This window comes from Branchiostoma belcheri, unplaced genomic scaffold (genome assembly GCF_001625305.1).
Source record: "Branchiostoma belcheri isolate BF01 breed outbred unplaced genomic scaffold, Haploidv18h27 scaffold3, whole genome shotgun sequence".
NCBI lineage: Eukaryota > Metazoa > Chordata > Leptocardii > Amphioxiformes > Branchiostomatidae > Branchiostoma > Branchiostoma belcheri.
The window spans coordinates 7,490,232-7,506,363 of record NW_017803909.1 but is presented as its reverse complement, the minus strand read 5'-3'; the positions used below and the strand labels follow the sequence as shown (position 1 = coordinate 7,506,363).

The 16,132-nt window shown below is 41.8% G+C and overlaps 1 protein-coding gene across 7 annotated transcripts in view; it reads left to right on the top strand.

The window, feature by feature from the left end:
- Positions 1-16,132, top strand: part of LOC109473896 (calbindin-32-like) — a 42,142-nt gene that overhangs the window by 10,340 nt on the left and 15,670 nt on the right. For 6 of the 7 annotated variants that reach the window (XM_019774036.1, XM_019774032.1, XM_019774035.1 and 3 more), the window contains exons 3-5: positions 9,425-9,430; positions 10,007-10,096; positions 10,615-10,695. In XM_019774036.1, the coding sequence (XP_019629595.1) occupies positions 9,425-9,430; positions 10,007-10,096; positions 10,615-10,695 (177 nt within the window). The remainder of the gene's footprint in view (positions 1-9,424; positions 9,431-10,006; positions 10,097-10,614; positions 10,696-16,132) is intronic. The other variant, XM_019774033.1, reaches the window with a different exon arrangement.

The following is a 16,132-nucleotide window of genomic DNA, read 5'->3' as shown; positions in this document are numbered from 1 at the left end:
TAGGTATTTCAAGCTTTTCTGCTCCAGCATTGGAATGCGGGGCATGAACGTTTTTTTTTATTTTGAAAATCAACAGTTTGCATTATGCAATTAAAAATCCTAACCAATAAAGTAGGGAATAGCTATCCAACTGTTGTTTTAGTTGTATGTTACTTCATATTATAGTTATATCAATGTAAATCATTGTTTTCCCTTGTGTTTCTCACGGTGGTAAAATGTGGTGAACCCATCGCTGTATTTGCTCCAAAGCAAATATTGGCCTTTCTAGTTTACCTTAATTCCTATGCCCCCCCCTTCCCACAAGACTGTAACAGATTTCCACCTAGAGCTTTTCACATGGGTTATTTGCTATGTCGCATGATCCTGTTATGTTCAATTAGGCTACAGCAAGTACATTGTAATTTGTATGGATGACATCAGCGCGCGCATTGATTTTCGCCTGATTTTGAAAGAAAATAAATTTTGTTGCCTTCTGATAGTGGTCAACATACTAAAAATGGGCAAAGATGGCAGATAAATATGAAGAGAGGGAACAAGACAAGGCTGTGATTTATTGTTTTGTCTTTTACTTTGATGCAGTGATGTATTTCATTCCTTTTATATGTGATGGTGATGTTCCCACTGAATCAAAATCAGTGAAAGTTTCATTGAAAAATAGATGCCGTAATAGTTGTCGGTAAACTTTGCATAATAGTATAATTTTTTTTCAACAAGGCTTATGATGTCAAAATTTGAAAATGTAGGAACCTTGGTTTCTTGGCCCGCCTTGTTTTTTTTCGCCCTGTCGCATTAGGTTTGGGGTCTGCGGAGGATGTCATCCATAAAATTTACTTGCTGTGGCCTAAACTGAACAATTCTGCAATTTTTCCTGGGCCTCTCGCACTCGCTGCACCTCACCAACCTGCCCCCTGTGTGCCTGAGAGCGACACGGTAAAAACGAGGCGCCGGAAGCGGCTGGGCCGGGGGCTCTGTACCGTGTGATTTGTTTTCATCTCGCTAGAATCTCAAGATCGATACGTCCTGTTGGTCACCAAATGGTGGCACATTTTCTTCGGAAATAGGCTGAAGTGGGCAGATGCTCGACGAACGCAATTGGCTTTTCATCTAAACGCCCCCCCCCCACTGCGAATGATATACTGCGTCTTTCAGACACTCAGACCAGGTTGCCTTTTATATTCTGAAACAGTTTATTGCAAATTCGTGCCCGGATAATTGCAAATTACAAAACATAAAAGAACATTGAAACAGGGTATAAAATAACTAAAGTCTGCATGATGAAAGGTAGCTGTCTAGAACTAGAACTATGTCTAAAACTAAGGGTTTGTCTTCTCTTCTGTAAACCATGGAAGACGTAATGTCCCACCTTTTCCAAAATTTGTGGGTTTTGGTAGGTTAAAAGAAGAATAGTTTTTTCTTGGTCTATAAGTTTAGAGAAATTGGGATTTTATATTTACTATCAACACTTACAGTGAAGTCTGTAGTTCGGCATATTGCGGCTTAACAACTCATTACAAGGCCTTCCTTATTCCTAACAAGCGAGGGGACGGTAGATTTAGACAAAACGATTATAGATCATTTGCTGGAAAACGTTACGCCAAACATTTCGCCTTTTGCAAAAAAAATATTTACGTTATTGCATGCCAAATCACACGTATGTGGGAGTCCGTAAAACGTAACTACCAAATAGGCGTATCGGCTCTTCCAGAAACTGTCAGCACCCAGCTGAAGCCTCAACATAGAATCTTAAAAAAAACTTCATAAAAAATAGAAAAGAATGGGTCTTTCGGGTAATGGTCTGAGAGCCCTCGCATCAAATAGCATGTCATTTAGCATTAAAACGAAGGCATGGTTAGACATTTACTTCTCTAAAGAGGACACACAAAAAACGTCAGAAAACACAGTAAAATTCCCCCTATAGGTGATGCGGATACATTATCATCATCTCCATTCAGCTATCAGTCTGTCTACAGTCTATTCCGCTCGTATGGTGGCGCCATCTCGGCCATTTTGAAAGGAAATCCCAATCATTGCCTCCATCTCATTCTTCTTGATTAGCTTTCCGATTCCGTCTAACCTGACCTAATGACAGAGGCGAGGCCATCTGTTCGGGGGAAGGGGAAATGGCGCTACGATCTCGCCGCTGCCGCATCAATCCATCCCGGTGTAAATGTCAGATACACACCGCATCGCCGTGTTGACATCCACGGTCTTTAGGCATCCTATTTCCTATATTTCGTGCATCCGAGAAATTATATTGTTTGCGGTAGTCTGATTTTGTTCAAAAGTACTACTCACCAAGCAGAGGTTGATAGGGGAAGATCGTTACCTTTTCTTATATATAGCCCTTTTTTGTCGCTACCCTAATCTATCTTGGGTGGTGAATTGGCCAATGGATACTGCCTGGACAATTTGATACTGTCTTCTTGCCACCCTAGGATCTGCTTGGAGATTACAAAAGTACTAGTATTACTTGCTAAGATGAGCTTGAGCTGGAAATTGAAATTGTGAGTTCTCGAAAGAGCAGTGAGGAAGAACAAGTTTTTCTTTTTTTTTATCAACACAGCGGTTACAAGTCCTAATATTGAGGTGGTTGGTTGGATTGATTGGTTTTTTTTAATCACATTCAAAATCACATTGTCTAATCACATTCATATGAACATATAAGGCCAACAATTATAATATGACTGGTTTATGACTGGTTTATTGTCTTCGTCAGAAGGACTATGAAATTGTCTCGCCGGAGTTTGGGGAACTGCGGATTTTGCGATATAACTCTGGAAGGCATGATTCGACGTCCATGATTTTTGGCAGGCATATTACCGCTGTTGAGGCCAAAGTCAAGTACAAGTTTTGGCTTCGTGGGGGGTCCGTGCGTCACGTTAGTGCACCTTTTGTGTTTGTGGCTTGTTAGCAAGATAACTCAAGTATTTGTAAAATGTTGATTATAATTCTTGGTGTGGTGCTTACTATTGTTTGGACCAAGGTTAAGTTCGTTACTGAGCTTCGTTGGGGGTTTCGTTGTGACTACAGGGGGCATTTTGTTAATTTTTCTTGTGAGCAGGATAACTTTTGTATGTGTGGATGGAAGTTAATGAAATTTGATAGGCATATTACTGACGTGGTCTCCAAGATTGAGTTCAAAGATGAGAGTCGTGGAGGTCGTTATGTCCCCGTAATAGGACCTTTTGTGTTTAGAAATCCCCCACCTACATCTGCTTGGAGACAGCCGACAGCTGGATATAGCCGGGGAACCCCATTATGGGATGGGATCAAATGACGTTACATTGAGGGATTGTACTATAACTTCAGCAGGGGCAGGATAGGTTGGACATATGTCAGGTTAATTTCTACGGCCACACCAAGTAATTGCTATGGATGACGTCCACTGGAGACCTTAAATCTAATTACCTTAAATTTAAGGCAAGCGCGCAATAAAAACACGAAGGGTCGAAAAACGAGGTGCCTAGATTTGGAATATACTAACTGTAGAAGTACAAATGTTAGGACACAAAGAACACAAGAAACAAGTCTTCGATTTGTCATAAAGACAAATTAACAAAATAGCAGTAATCACCCTGTTCTGATTCTTTCCTTTATAACATCTTCTCTTATTATATTTTGCGGTGCTGTCGTGACACTTTCAACACAGTAAGAATTTCTTGAACGTTTTTTTTCCGGTAACAGTCCAAACTCAAATAACGTAGAGGGGGGGGCTGACACGGGTGACGACGCATCTGTATAATCTGCGGCAAACCGTTTCAGGGTGTTCTGTACCATAAAAATAGTACAGAGATTCTTTTGGTCTTTAGACCAAATTTATTATTAAAAAGAGTGAAGAATACGCATGTTAATTTCTCTAGAACGATGTACCTCTGACGAAGACATGAGATCTCCGACCTCTAGTTTATTAAGTTACAGCATCGCAGTAGCCCTTGACAGGGCCACTGAATTGCACTGATCTTTTACATAGATTTACTGTAACTACTAGTGCACACAATCCACATAAAATCGTGTGGAAAAACATCCCGCGTTAGTAGAGTTGCCACACCCTTACGCTCAACAGACAAGACTCCAGCTTCTGCAGGAGTGACTTTTCTTGCCAAGGGGGTACATACTAAACAAACCACGTTTCTCCTAATGACATGGCAAAATCTCCTAGATCTATCTCGTGACGTCACATCGAGGCCAAGAGGTCGGGTAATCTTAGTCTTAACTGCAATGAGATCAGGAGGAGCTTTAGGAAGAATAAGAAAGAGGGAGGGAGGGGGGGGGTGGTAGTGTACCTACGTACCATTCCCCAGTGAAAAGGCTTTAGATACTACATTTGAGCGTGGCTAAGGTTCCTTACTTTGGCACTTTATATGCGTTTTAAGTCACAGCATGTCTTTGTGTGATGCTCACATAGGGAAACTATGGGAGATCTGTTAACCTCTAGTAGGTTCTAATAGGTTTACCGAGTAACAGTGACGTAGGATGCCACAGGAGGGCTGCAAGTTCAAGGGACCCACAGATAACCTAGAGGGGGAGGGGGCAGCCTAAACCGCTGATGAAAGCAAAGCAGTAGGAGGTCGCAGCACTCCTGCATTTTGAATTCTGCAAGAGTAAGCCCTAACGTCGCGCTTTCTTAAAGACATCCAGTGCAGTTTTTACTTGGAAACCCGATTTTCCAAAGTCAATATTCTTGTCGTTTATCTCCATACTGAGTTGAAACCACACTATCCCAATGTACATTGACCCTCTTGGAGCAAAAATTCCCAAAATTCTGATGGAAAATGGTTACTGGAAGGGCCCTTGGCTAATTTTTGGGGTACCTCACAGAAAATAAAGGACTCATCTTGAGGCTTGTTTCTGCAGTAGTAAAAGCCCAAGGTATGAAATACTGACTCAAATGTGCTAATATGAAGCAGTATGTGTGACTTTCATCAAGGTTACCTCATTCAGAATATTTCCATTTTTTCTGCCATGAAATCGCACTGGATGCCTTTAAATCATGTCTTATATACCAACATATCGTATTTTTACAGGCGTACAAAAGACGACACCCTTAAACAAAAATGCCCAGATGGTGAAAGACTATCCTTTCAAAACGTATGGAGCAATTTTGCTTGTTATACGGATGTTGTATACATGCTGGGGCGCCGTAATCCCGAAGGGTATTGGCCAGGAAAGTGGCGTCATCAATAAATCAGGATCATTTATGGTTCCTGTGCAGTGTTTATTGTTCGCAGAGAAACGCGTCGCCGCCCCAGAAAGACACAGCGAGAGCATCAATCACTCAACACGTCGCTATCATCATCAGGACAAACCTGGAATACACAAAAAACCGTCCAGGCGCTTCCCGACTAGGCCATGTTAATTTGATTATATGGATGACATCCACGCGCGCATGAATTTTCGGCCGTTTCCAAAAAAAAAAGTTTTCAACCATACTGTAAATCGTAAAAACAGTTGCAAAATGAGCAAATATTATCGTAAGTTGCAGAAAAAAAAATATTTGAAACCGACACCAATGTCGTGGAATGCCAAAATCAAACGTAAAAGATGATAATGTAAAGAAATGAATTTGAAGAGTAGATCATTTGCCTTACCATACTCTGTGTCCTTTGTTCAACTTTCATGACCATGTAGATTTCATAATGAATGCAATTTTTTTACCAAACTTTTTTTTTATTCGCACGCTCGCATCAGTTTTGGAGTTCACATGAGGATGACATCCATATGATCAAATCAACATGGCCCTACCGTATGTAGATCGATCTCGCGCAGCGCGTTAATCTTATACGTGATTGTCTGCGAATGCGTGATGGGGAAAATTTACTGCGTTGTTTACGCTATAATGGAAGAGCTGCAATAACCATTTGGAGTTTTAAAGATGTGTGATCAGTATTCCCAGCCAGATTGTTTCACAGACAGTGTTTTGTTTTTCTGTTGCACAGACACATGTTCATTCGACCATAGTATTTTAAAATACTCTTATTTCTAGAACTATTCCTGCTATGTAAACAGATTCGTATCAAAGCACAAATACAATGTGTCATTTTGAAATGAAAACGGAACATCGGCGTAGGGTTTGAGACGGAATCTTGAATCCGTTCTGTCTCATTGCTGCAGTCATAAAATTCTTCGCGGCATGTCAGGGAGGCTAGCATATTAGGCCACAGCAAGTAATTTTTATGGATGACATCAGAGCGCACATATGCATTAATTTTCGCCTGATTTTGAAAAAAAAACAAGAAATTTTGTTGCCTTCTGACAGTGGTCACCATGCCGAAAATGGGCAAAGATGTCTGTTGCCATGCCTGAAGGTGTTTTAGTGTTTTGTTACTTTGATGCAGTGATATGTAATGTTGGCTGTGTCTATGTGATGTTCCCACTGAATCAAAATCATTTGTACAATGATTGAGTCAAAGTTTTAAAATGTCGGAACCTTGTTTTTTTCGGCCCGCCTTGTTTTTGTTTCGCCCGGTCGCATTAGATTTGGAGTCTGCGAGGGATGTCATCCATAAAATTTACCTGCTGTGGCCTTAGCAAAACATTCTCCCAAATTACATCAATGTTGGCAGTTAATGCCGCTGTCGGCCCTGATGAACGTAAAAGTACGTCTGTTGTGAGAAGTCGTGCCTAACACACGACACAGCTTTTTTTTTTCTGAAAAAAATGTATGTAGATGGTAGGCAGCGGCAATTGTATTGAACTACAGGCGCTTCGCATCAAATTGACTGAAACGACGAGAGAGGAATTGTCTAAAAACGTTTTTTTTTCTGGGGTTTGTGAGAACTCCAAAAAGTCTTTTAACTTAGTACAAACATTCGTCTCATGGGGAACCATACCTGGCAAAATGATTACCATGACCATGCAATAGAATCTTACATTAATTTCGAAGGACAAATACTGAAATGAAAACATTAAGTCCCTTTTTAAACTCTGAAATAGTGCGGGTACACTGTAACTCATCGCCATGTCTTTTTGTATGAGCTGCCATGCCATGCCATGCCATGTGAACATGGTGTTGTCGCTAGCTTGCTCGCCATGTGCATTGTTGGTGCGCTTCATTCCGTGCAGCGGCGAACCGCTCTTTTACAGCTGCGATATTAGGATGGACCCTGCGGCTGACTGCCGTTTGCTGCAGTTCAAACCTGACTAGACCAGCACTTTCTTAGAAGCCACTCTGGTTTATCGATCATACTTGGGACTTTGCCTCTGTTAGTTTTCAACTGTGATCCAAAACCATTTCTACTACCCCCTTTTTCATATTAGAACGACCAATGAGAACCTTAGGAACATGTGACGTCAGCAAAAGGTCTATTAAAGCTACCATGGAACTACTGACGCGATGTTTCCCTAAGAACAATTGTGATTGGTCGTTCGTGACGTTTCCCTAAAATCACTTGTGATTGGTCAATTCGAAGGCAGTCTCAAAGATGGCCGAAAACTCAATGGGTTGGTTCCTTTCGTGTTGGAACACAGTACAGCTATTAACCAAGCTGGTTTAGCGTTCTCGGCAAACGCTGTCTGCCCACAAAGTGCATTCGCGTATAGCAGCAGCCATCTTGGCTAAAATTCTACGCCGAACCAGAATTAACCAGCGTCTTCGTGATGTCGTATTTTCTCCTGACCCGTGACCTTGACCTGTGACCTTGACCTGTGACCTGCATATTCCATATCAAATTGTGGTATCCCTCCGCAATATCCCTCTAGAAATATGGATATAGAAAAAAAAACTACCGACGAATACATGCATGAGATGTATGTATTTCTCAGTCAGATACAGGTCTAGATCTCTGGTCACACAGTGAATACGGCATCGCAAAGAGGCCTATCTTCATGTGTTAACCTTGTAACCTACTGTGCTTTTTAGGCTTTAATAGCTTAACTTTGTTTCGCCACTCTCAAGTTTTGCCAGTCTCCTACTAACAGCATGTAAGCTATAGAGCACAGACCACCATTTCCAACCCCCATTGGAGTATATCTAAGAACTTAGCTGTCAAAAATCACCTACTTGAGTGTTCAACTATTGCAAACTCACATAGACAGGGTACCCCAACCTCCAAATTGTCCATTTAGTCCAAAAAATCTAATTTTCTAATCAGTGGAAATAAGTACGATAGATGAAAATACTGAGACCTCTGACCTACTGTACGCCACCAAAAAACAACAACTTTGCATTACTTTTAGAGCTCTACCAGGCAGTCAAGACAAGACTAAAAGCCTTTTTTGTCCACAAGATAGAAAGAGAAATAACTCTCCAGCTGGAAAATGCCAGCATTTATCCAGTCACATCCCAAGAAAAGGGCTGTTTTCAGTTGGGTTGGGTACTCAAAATGGCCGCCTTCTGCGCCTGCGGGAAATGGTGACCTTTGCCCTGTAGGATTGCAATGTACTCTGTAAGCAGTGCGCATGTCGAAGGGACAGGGTAGTGCATTCGGGAGTGGCTCTTACATGGAAGCATGGATTTTCAGTACTAAATCATTTATGTTTGACAGAATTTGATAAAAAAAGAGAGAGAATGACCCATGTGTCAGCAGAGAATATTGTATTTACCTGTAGAATCAATGAAAACAATAACCAATTTTACAACAATTACAAATTCCAATAAAAAGGTCTACCGTTGGATTATTTGGGCCCATAGTCTACTTTGGCCAATGACTTCTTGTTGTCAAGTACATGCTCGTTGTCATTTTCAAGGCATAGTCTCGAAAATTATGTACCCAGTACGCATGAAGTCAAACATAAAAGCAGGACCACTGAAAATTAGGTCATCTATTTGAGAGTCACCTCTGAATTAGTGCCCTATTTCTTTGTATGCTACAATTTAAGATTCAATTGCTTTTGCTTGCTTATTGCAAATGTTTAAATGCATTTTATACATTGTATTGTGGCTGTGTCTTGTCATTCGCTTTGGTCACATGGAACTATTGGAATTGCTCCGAGCTCCAGTAATTCCATTGATCAAAACCCTTTTCACCAACTGCCTTTCACCTACGATGCAATTTCCCAACAATTCTAACTTCTGTCAGTCCTTAGGGGCATTCGAGTTTGAAACTGGTGAACTATAAAAACATCCAGATCTATGCTATAGTTAGCCAGGCATTTGAATTCAAACGCTTTTTGCAAGTCCGCTACGCAACGGATTGGAATTCACCACCTTAATGTATTAAAGACAGACGTTTGCATCATATATAGTTGGTAGTAGGTTTGATCAATGGCAATTACGGCGAAGCTCACCCCTTATTGTATAGATCTGAGTACATCCAGTTTTTTCATGATAGAAAATGTTAGCAAAGCATTCCAGGTTCCATGCTTAGTTTTTTTGAAAAAAAAAAATCAATGTACGTGATCGTAACTTCAGCCCCATAGAATATTCATTGCTTAGAAGGACGAGTTAACTGTTGCATTCCTTGTTATGTCTTTCCCACCCACTCAGGATGAGGTAAGACAGTCGTAGTCCCTGGTGACTCGCACGATTTCATCATCTCCTCTAGACTAACAGGTTTAAGCTCTAGTTAGTAATAATGATAATAATAATAATAATGATAACACACTAAACAACTAACCAAGTTTAACCAGAACTGTCACGACCAATGGGATATGATGTTGAATCCCTTTGAGACATTGCCTTGTGTCAACTAGACACCCATAATCACAGTCAAGTTGATTCTCAGAAAAAGATTCAGAATAACATCTACTAACAATGTTAATATTCTTACCACTGTTTTATAACATGCATTGCAGTTGCACACTTTAACAATGGTAGTCTAGAAATAAAAATAAAGTCTAGAAATATGCCTGCTTGCCACATACATATTGAATTGGACATTCGGTACATTTCCTCTGTAGAATTAGATTTTATAGCAAATTATTAAGGTGGGTGTTTACACACACACAAACAAACAAACAAACACACACACACACACCTGTTAGAAATGGAAAACAAATTCTAACGGGCTAATTGTAGCTGTGCATGTCAAACATAGACTCAAAGATGTTTTGCTTCCATGTCTTACAGCAACCATCCGACCAAGAGATCTCGGACATGAGGGAAGCTATTATGCTTAAGTTCGATGACAACAAGGACGGCAGAATTTCGATGAACGAGGTAAGAGCTACAACTAACAACAGTTAACGTTAGAACGTTGATTACGGTTGAGTGTTCGAAACATTTGATAATCTTAATTTTTATCATGAATGTTCATCTGGGTTGGGGGTAAGTCATATCATAGTAAAATGACTTTTTTAAGAGGCATTAAGCAGGCCATATATATCAGAGCACTTCAGCTATCCCTTAACAGAGACGGTGGACGACATAAACTCCCTGGCACTTTTGATCAACTTCTGACATCACGTATCCGTAAAGTCTCGTGCGAATAAGGTCACGTGTCTGTAACCGTAAGTCTCGCGAGATCACGTTTTGAAGTGATTGGTCATTAATTATCCTGATGAAGGCGACAGTGGTCGCTGAAAATTAGATCTCTGTTTAATCTTGAATAAACTTAAACATTTTATTAATCTTAATATTTGTTACATTTGTTGTCAAATAAAGGGCCAGTAAAGCTGAAAATTACAGGATCTTACAACTTAATACCTTATACAAGGATATTTCTGAACTCTTTACAGATGTCGTCTATCCTGCCCATGGAGGAAAGCTTCCTCTTGCTGTTTCGCCAACAGGTCGGAACTAGTGTTGAGTTTATGGAGGTGAGTTATATTTCCTACACTCTACCTTTACGTTATTCATGGCAGCCGATGTAGGAGCGTTGTTGTCTTGGTCGTGGTGACATCTTGTGTGGCTGTGAAGTTTGACGACAATGGATGGCTTTCATACGATACCTGATGTTGCATGTGCAGCGCTTTGAACTACCAAGCCTTCTCCATTTGGTGCTGGATTGTTAGCCTATGTAACCCAAGCTCCGAGGGGCTCCCTACATAGTCCGGGGGCCGGCTGGATGTTGGGCGGCCGGCAAAAGCGATTTAATCAGGCTACTGGATTGTATGTTGCTACATTAGTTAGTTACTTGTACGTACCATCATTTTAATTTGCAGTAACGCAAGGTAGCGCATTCCTATTTCTTATTGCTCTCTACTCCGTCTTCACAACACACGGTGGTCATCGTTCCACGTCATGAGTCACCCCCCACCCCCTCGTACTAATGCTTAAGTAGTTTCTTGATGATACAGGACGTACTGCTTACTTCTGTACACTCCATACGCCTTCAGGTCTGTCTGATGTGGTTCTGAAGTTGTTTGCCTGTCTGCAGGCAGCAATATCCGCTAACAATCAATCACGTTTTAAAACAGGAAACTAGAAAGTCGTTCTTCCACGCCGATACGTCAACTGGCGTCACCAATCCCCGTGTAGGCGTGAGCGGCGTGCTTTGTGCAAACTTTACGGGGAACCCGTTCCAAGACATAGATCAATGTCCTGGCGACGCCAACGTGGCCGACTTCCCCACCGCGTGTGCCTCCGAGTCCACCGCTCCCCGCTTTGAAACACTCCCGCGGATCGAAAGACAGATGGATGGGCTTTAGACTAGCATTATCAGAAAAGTGTTTAATCAGTGCAGGTAGCGTTACGGGAAGATGGCCGCTGATCCTCCTTTGAGCTCGTCTGTCTCAAGAGGCCGTCCGGAACCTTTTTGATTGTCCTGAAGGATGGCGAGTCAATCCGGGTAAGAGCACACGCCAAAGGGAACCTTGCGTTGAAAGCTTACGCAGCGAAAAAGTCTATGTGCCCATTACAGATCCGAAATTGCCCCCTCGGAATAACTTTAAACTTCCCTGCATCTTTGTGCTTCACCGACTAACGCGACAAATTGCTCAAAAAGCCTCTCTAATGACTGAGGATGTAACTCTGCATTTGCACTATCCGTTTCAAAGTCCGTTGTAATTTTAGTGACGTCACTCTGTTCCTCCTCTTCATCTACAAGTTGATAGTTTGATCTACACGGGAACGACTGTTCACTTGGCATGATGGAGTGAAAATGGCAGAAACTTCGAAGATAGCCGGAAGCGGATTTTCAAGTCATCACAGTAAACCATTCAGTAGGCGGACAAATCATATACTTCCGGTGGGAGATATGAAGAGGCAGATACTCAACTCTTTTTGCCCGTAAGGCCATAATGATTTGATTATATGGATGACATCCTCTGGGAACCCCAAAACTGATGCGAGCGTGCGAATAAAAAAAAGTTTGGCCAAAAAAGTTGCTTTCATTATGAATTCTACGTGGTCATGAAGGTTGAACAAATGACACAGAGTATGGTATGGTGAATGATGTAGTCTTCAAATCAATTTCCTTACATTTTCGTCTTTTTCGTTTGATTTTGGCATTCTACGACATTGATACCGTTTTCCAATGTTTTTTTTCAACTTACGGCATATATTTGCTCATTTTGCAACTGTTTTGTACGATTTACAGTTTGGTTGAATTTTGTTTTTGGAAACGGCCAAAAATTCATGCGCGTGCGGATGTCATCCATATAATCAAATCAACATGGCTTAATGTACACTTGATATGCGTAGAAGGACGGCTTCCACAAATGTCGTTTACTTCATTGGATCCAATGTTTAGGCCCGAGGAAGGAGTGAAGGGTGATTTCAAAGCTTTTATGGTCCGGTAGATCTGCTTACCTTGGACAAACACTACCAGTCTTGTATTGACCTGCTAACACGGAACAGCCAGTAGTGGAATGTAGATCTTTGCAGCTGACCGCAATAGTTATCAGATGGAATTTCTCAGGTTTCATCTTGCCAATGACAATTTAATAACAATGAACATTTAAAAAAGCTTTTCTTTCGCAAATCAAATTTCATAAAGAAGCAAAATACTTTAACTTCATCCTGTTTAATGCTGAGGTCACATTTCCAAACCGGGGGCTGGCCTGGCTGTTTCGATTAAGAAAAAATCAACAATTTATATCAATAATATACGCATTATTACTCTTTTTCGCTTTGTTGTCTTTTATATCATACTTTTCGTTCCATAAGACTGGCCGGCCGGGCCCCGGTTTGGAAATGTGACCTCAGCATAAGAAGGAGGTGAGTAAGGTTAATGGAGGGGGAGGGGAAGAAACTGACAGGAATCTTCATCAGAATATGGTGACGTAACCCCAGATGTGTTGAACGCTCGGATAGAATCATTCTATGAAATGTCGACATCGCGTATGTACGACAATCTAAAATCCATTTAAAACTATTGGGGTCAATACCACAATAACAAAATTTGACACGTCTTTCTACAAATACATCCAAGGCTCATGCTCCAGACTTCGTGTGAACTGTGGTAAATTCGCGGTTGCAAACTGTCCTCATTCACGTTAGCATTTTAAGCTCTGGTTGGGTTAATGCAGAAGCCGAACACCCACAAATGAAAAGACCTTTCTGTTGTTGTCGCTCACTCAACCGAGGTGCGTTCCCCGCGAGTCGCCAGTGGTGCATTGGATCGATAAAAAGACACTTATGCGTGCCCTTCAAATTCTCACCAAGGTTACAATTTCTTGGTCACGTTATTTCCTTGATTCCCAAGTGACCTAGATATAAAAGTGGCACTTTATTTGAATATAACGTAATGATAGCTGCTCTTCCCTCGGATTTAGCATGGTTCTTACACACCCATCGGTAGCCTGTGGGCGTGTTTGAAACATTTTGTTTTCCATCAGTTGATATTTAAGAAAAAGTTGAATATTCTACTACATGTATGGTAGTAGAATACTACTCTGCTCCACTTCCCTTGGATTTAGCATAATGCTTACACACTCATTGGCAGTGTTTGGGCGTGTTTGCAACATTTTGTCTTCCATCAGTTGATATTTAAGAAAAGGTTGAATATTCTACTACATGTATGATAATAGAATACTACTCTACTCCACTTCCCTTGGATTTAGCATAATGCTTACACAGTTATCGGCAGTCTGTGGGCGTGTTTGCAACATTTTGTCTTCTATCAGTTGATATTTAAGAAAAGGTTGAATGTTCTACTACATGAATGGTAGTAGAATACTACTCTGCTCCACTTCCCTTGGATTTAGCACAATGCTATCACATTCATCGGTAGTCTGTGGGCGTGTTTGCAACATTTTGTTTTCCATCAGTTGATATTTAAGAAAAGGTTGAATATTCTACTACATGTATGGTAATAGAATACTACTCTACTCCACTTCCCTTGGATTTAGCATAATGCTTACACAGTTATCGGCAGTCTGTGGGCGTGTTTGTAACATTTTGTTTTCCATCAGTTGATATTTAAGAAAAAGTTGAATGTTCTACTACATGTATGGCAGAATTAATTCATAGGTAGCTTCTCAGCTCGTTTCATAAAGGTTTTAGGGGACAATGACGAAGATTTGGCGTGCACTGGCCGGACTGTACAATAGCACTCCAAGCATGTAATTCAACCCGAATTGCTCCCCTGAAGTATGAGGTTCAGCCACTGCGGAGCTGCATGTTGGACTGTTTTCCCTGTCCATAAACCGCTGTGTTCCCAATATCGATTTTTGTGTGGGGGGGGGAGGGGCGCCTGGAAGAACGGCGATAGCGCTTGGCATTTTCGTCTGTCCTCCCCCTCTCGGTGACTTACAGAAGTAATATGAGGGTCTTACGAGAATGCCTTGATCGAGATATAATCTGTCAAGAGAGAAAAAAAAGACGTAGTTTCTCTACAGCTTCGCAGCCACCTCATCCTGTCATGATTATCAAGAAAGTTTGTTAATCATGGGCCATGATTAGACAAGGGCCTTGCCTAATCATGTACCCGGCGTACGCCAGGGTACCGCGATTAACAAGGAGTTCGCCCCAGAGTACACTCCATAAATGCATTGCGCGCGGTTCGGCTGGCGGGATGACCCCACAGAGGTCAACTGCAGGCAATATGGCGGCCGTGTTTACCGGTGTGGCTGGCTTCTGTACGCTTGGAAATACACCTTCCCAAACATACGTTTTCTATTGTACAGGTAAGTTGCTCCAGGGTGAAGGGTTGACCCGTTGGACAAGACCGATTTGACCCTCGGATCTAGTAGTAGTTACGAGTAGTTGAGTAGTTTCTAGCCAGGAGGTAACAGTTATACGTTACATGACTAGGCCATGATACTAGTATTCTAATCATGAAATTTTGCGTGTAGCCATCCCTATCCCCGACCGGCTCCAATGGTGATAAGCCATGTAACCAGTATGACATTTGGCCTATTTCTTGAATTGGCCCGCAGATAAGATACCACACATAGTTTTTTTTAATTTTATTTCGCATATAGTGACACAGGAAATACACACTCACTAGGTCTAGTACTAGTAGGAATAGAAGAAAAGCCTGAAAATTACGTTTGAAATTATGTTTGAAATTAGTGTATCATGTGTCGTAGGTGCACTCATGCCAAAAGCCAAGTCAGTTGCTTTTATTAGGTCCATGCTTGGAAAAGACCAGATGTAGAGTATACTGTAGGTCATATCTGTGTGGCCCTTTTATCTGGGACCAGATAAGGCACCTTACAGGTACAGTGATATCTGCATGGCCCTTTCGTCTGGGGACCGGGAAAGGCACTGTTCAGGCAAGGACATTATACACTTCTGTATATAATGTCATTGGTTCAGGTGTTAGAAACAGGAGGAGCGAGTAGAAACAGTAGCCACGCCGGCAAACTGTAAACTGGATGGCTAAACTCCCTCGGCGTGTTATCTCTCTATTTGGCCAATTTCTACTATTTCCAGCTGTGCCCTCAAGCCTGGTAGAGGCTATAGAAACAGAAAGATACTCTCGGGCCGGGGTTCGAACCCTCGACCACCTGAGCACCAGCTTCATGACCCAACGCTCCTACCGAATTGGCTAAAATGTCTAGACCCATCAGCCGGGTCAGTTGGTAGCGCGTGCCCCACTGTTACACTCCCATTTTTCTTGTCAAGATTCGTCCTCGAATCTTCCGAATTTGACATCCCAGGAGCGGCACACTGTGCCAGTACTCCCAGGGCATGTGTGGGAACCTGTAAGAAATAAGAGGAGCGAGTAGAAACAGAAAGACACTCCTGGTCCCGGGCCGGGGTTCAAACCCAAACCCGGACACCAGCTTCATAACCCAAAGCTCCTACCGCATCGGCTAAATAAGGTCTAGACCCATCAGCGGGGACAGTTGGTAGCTTCCCCCCCCC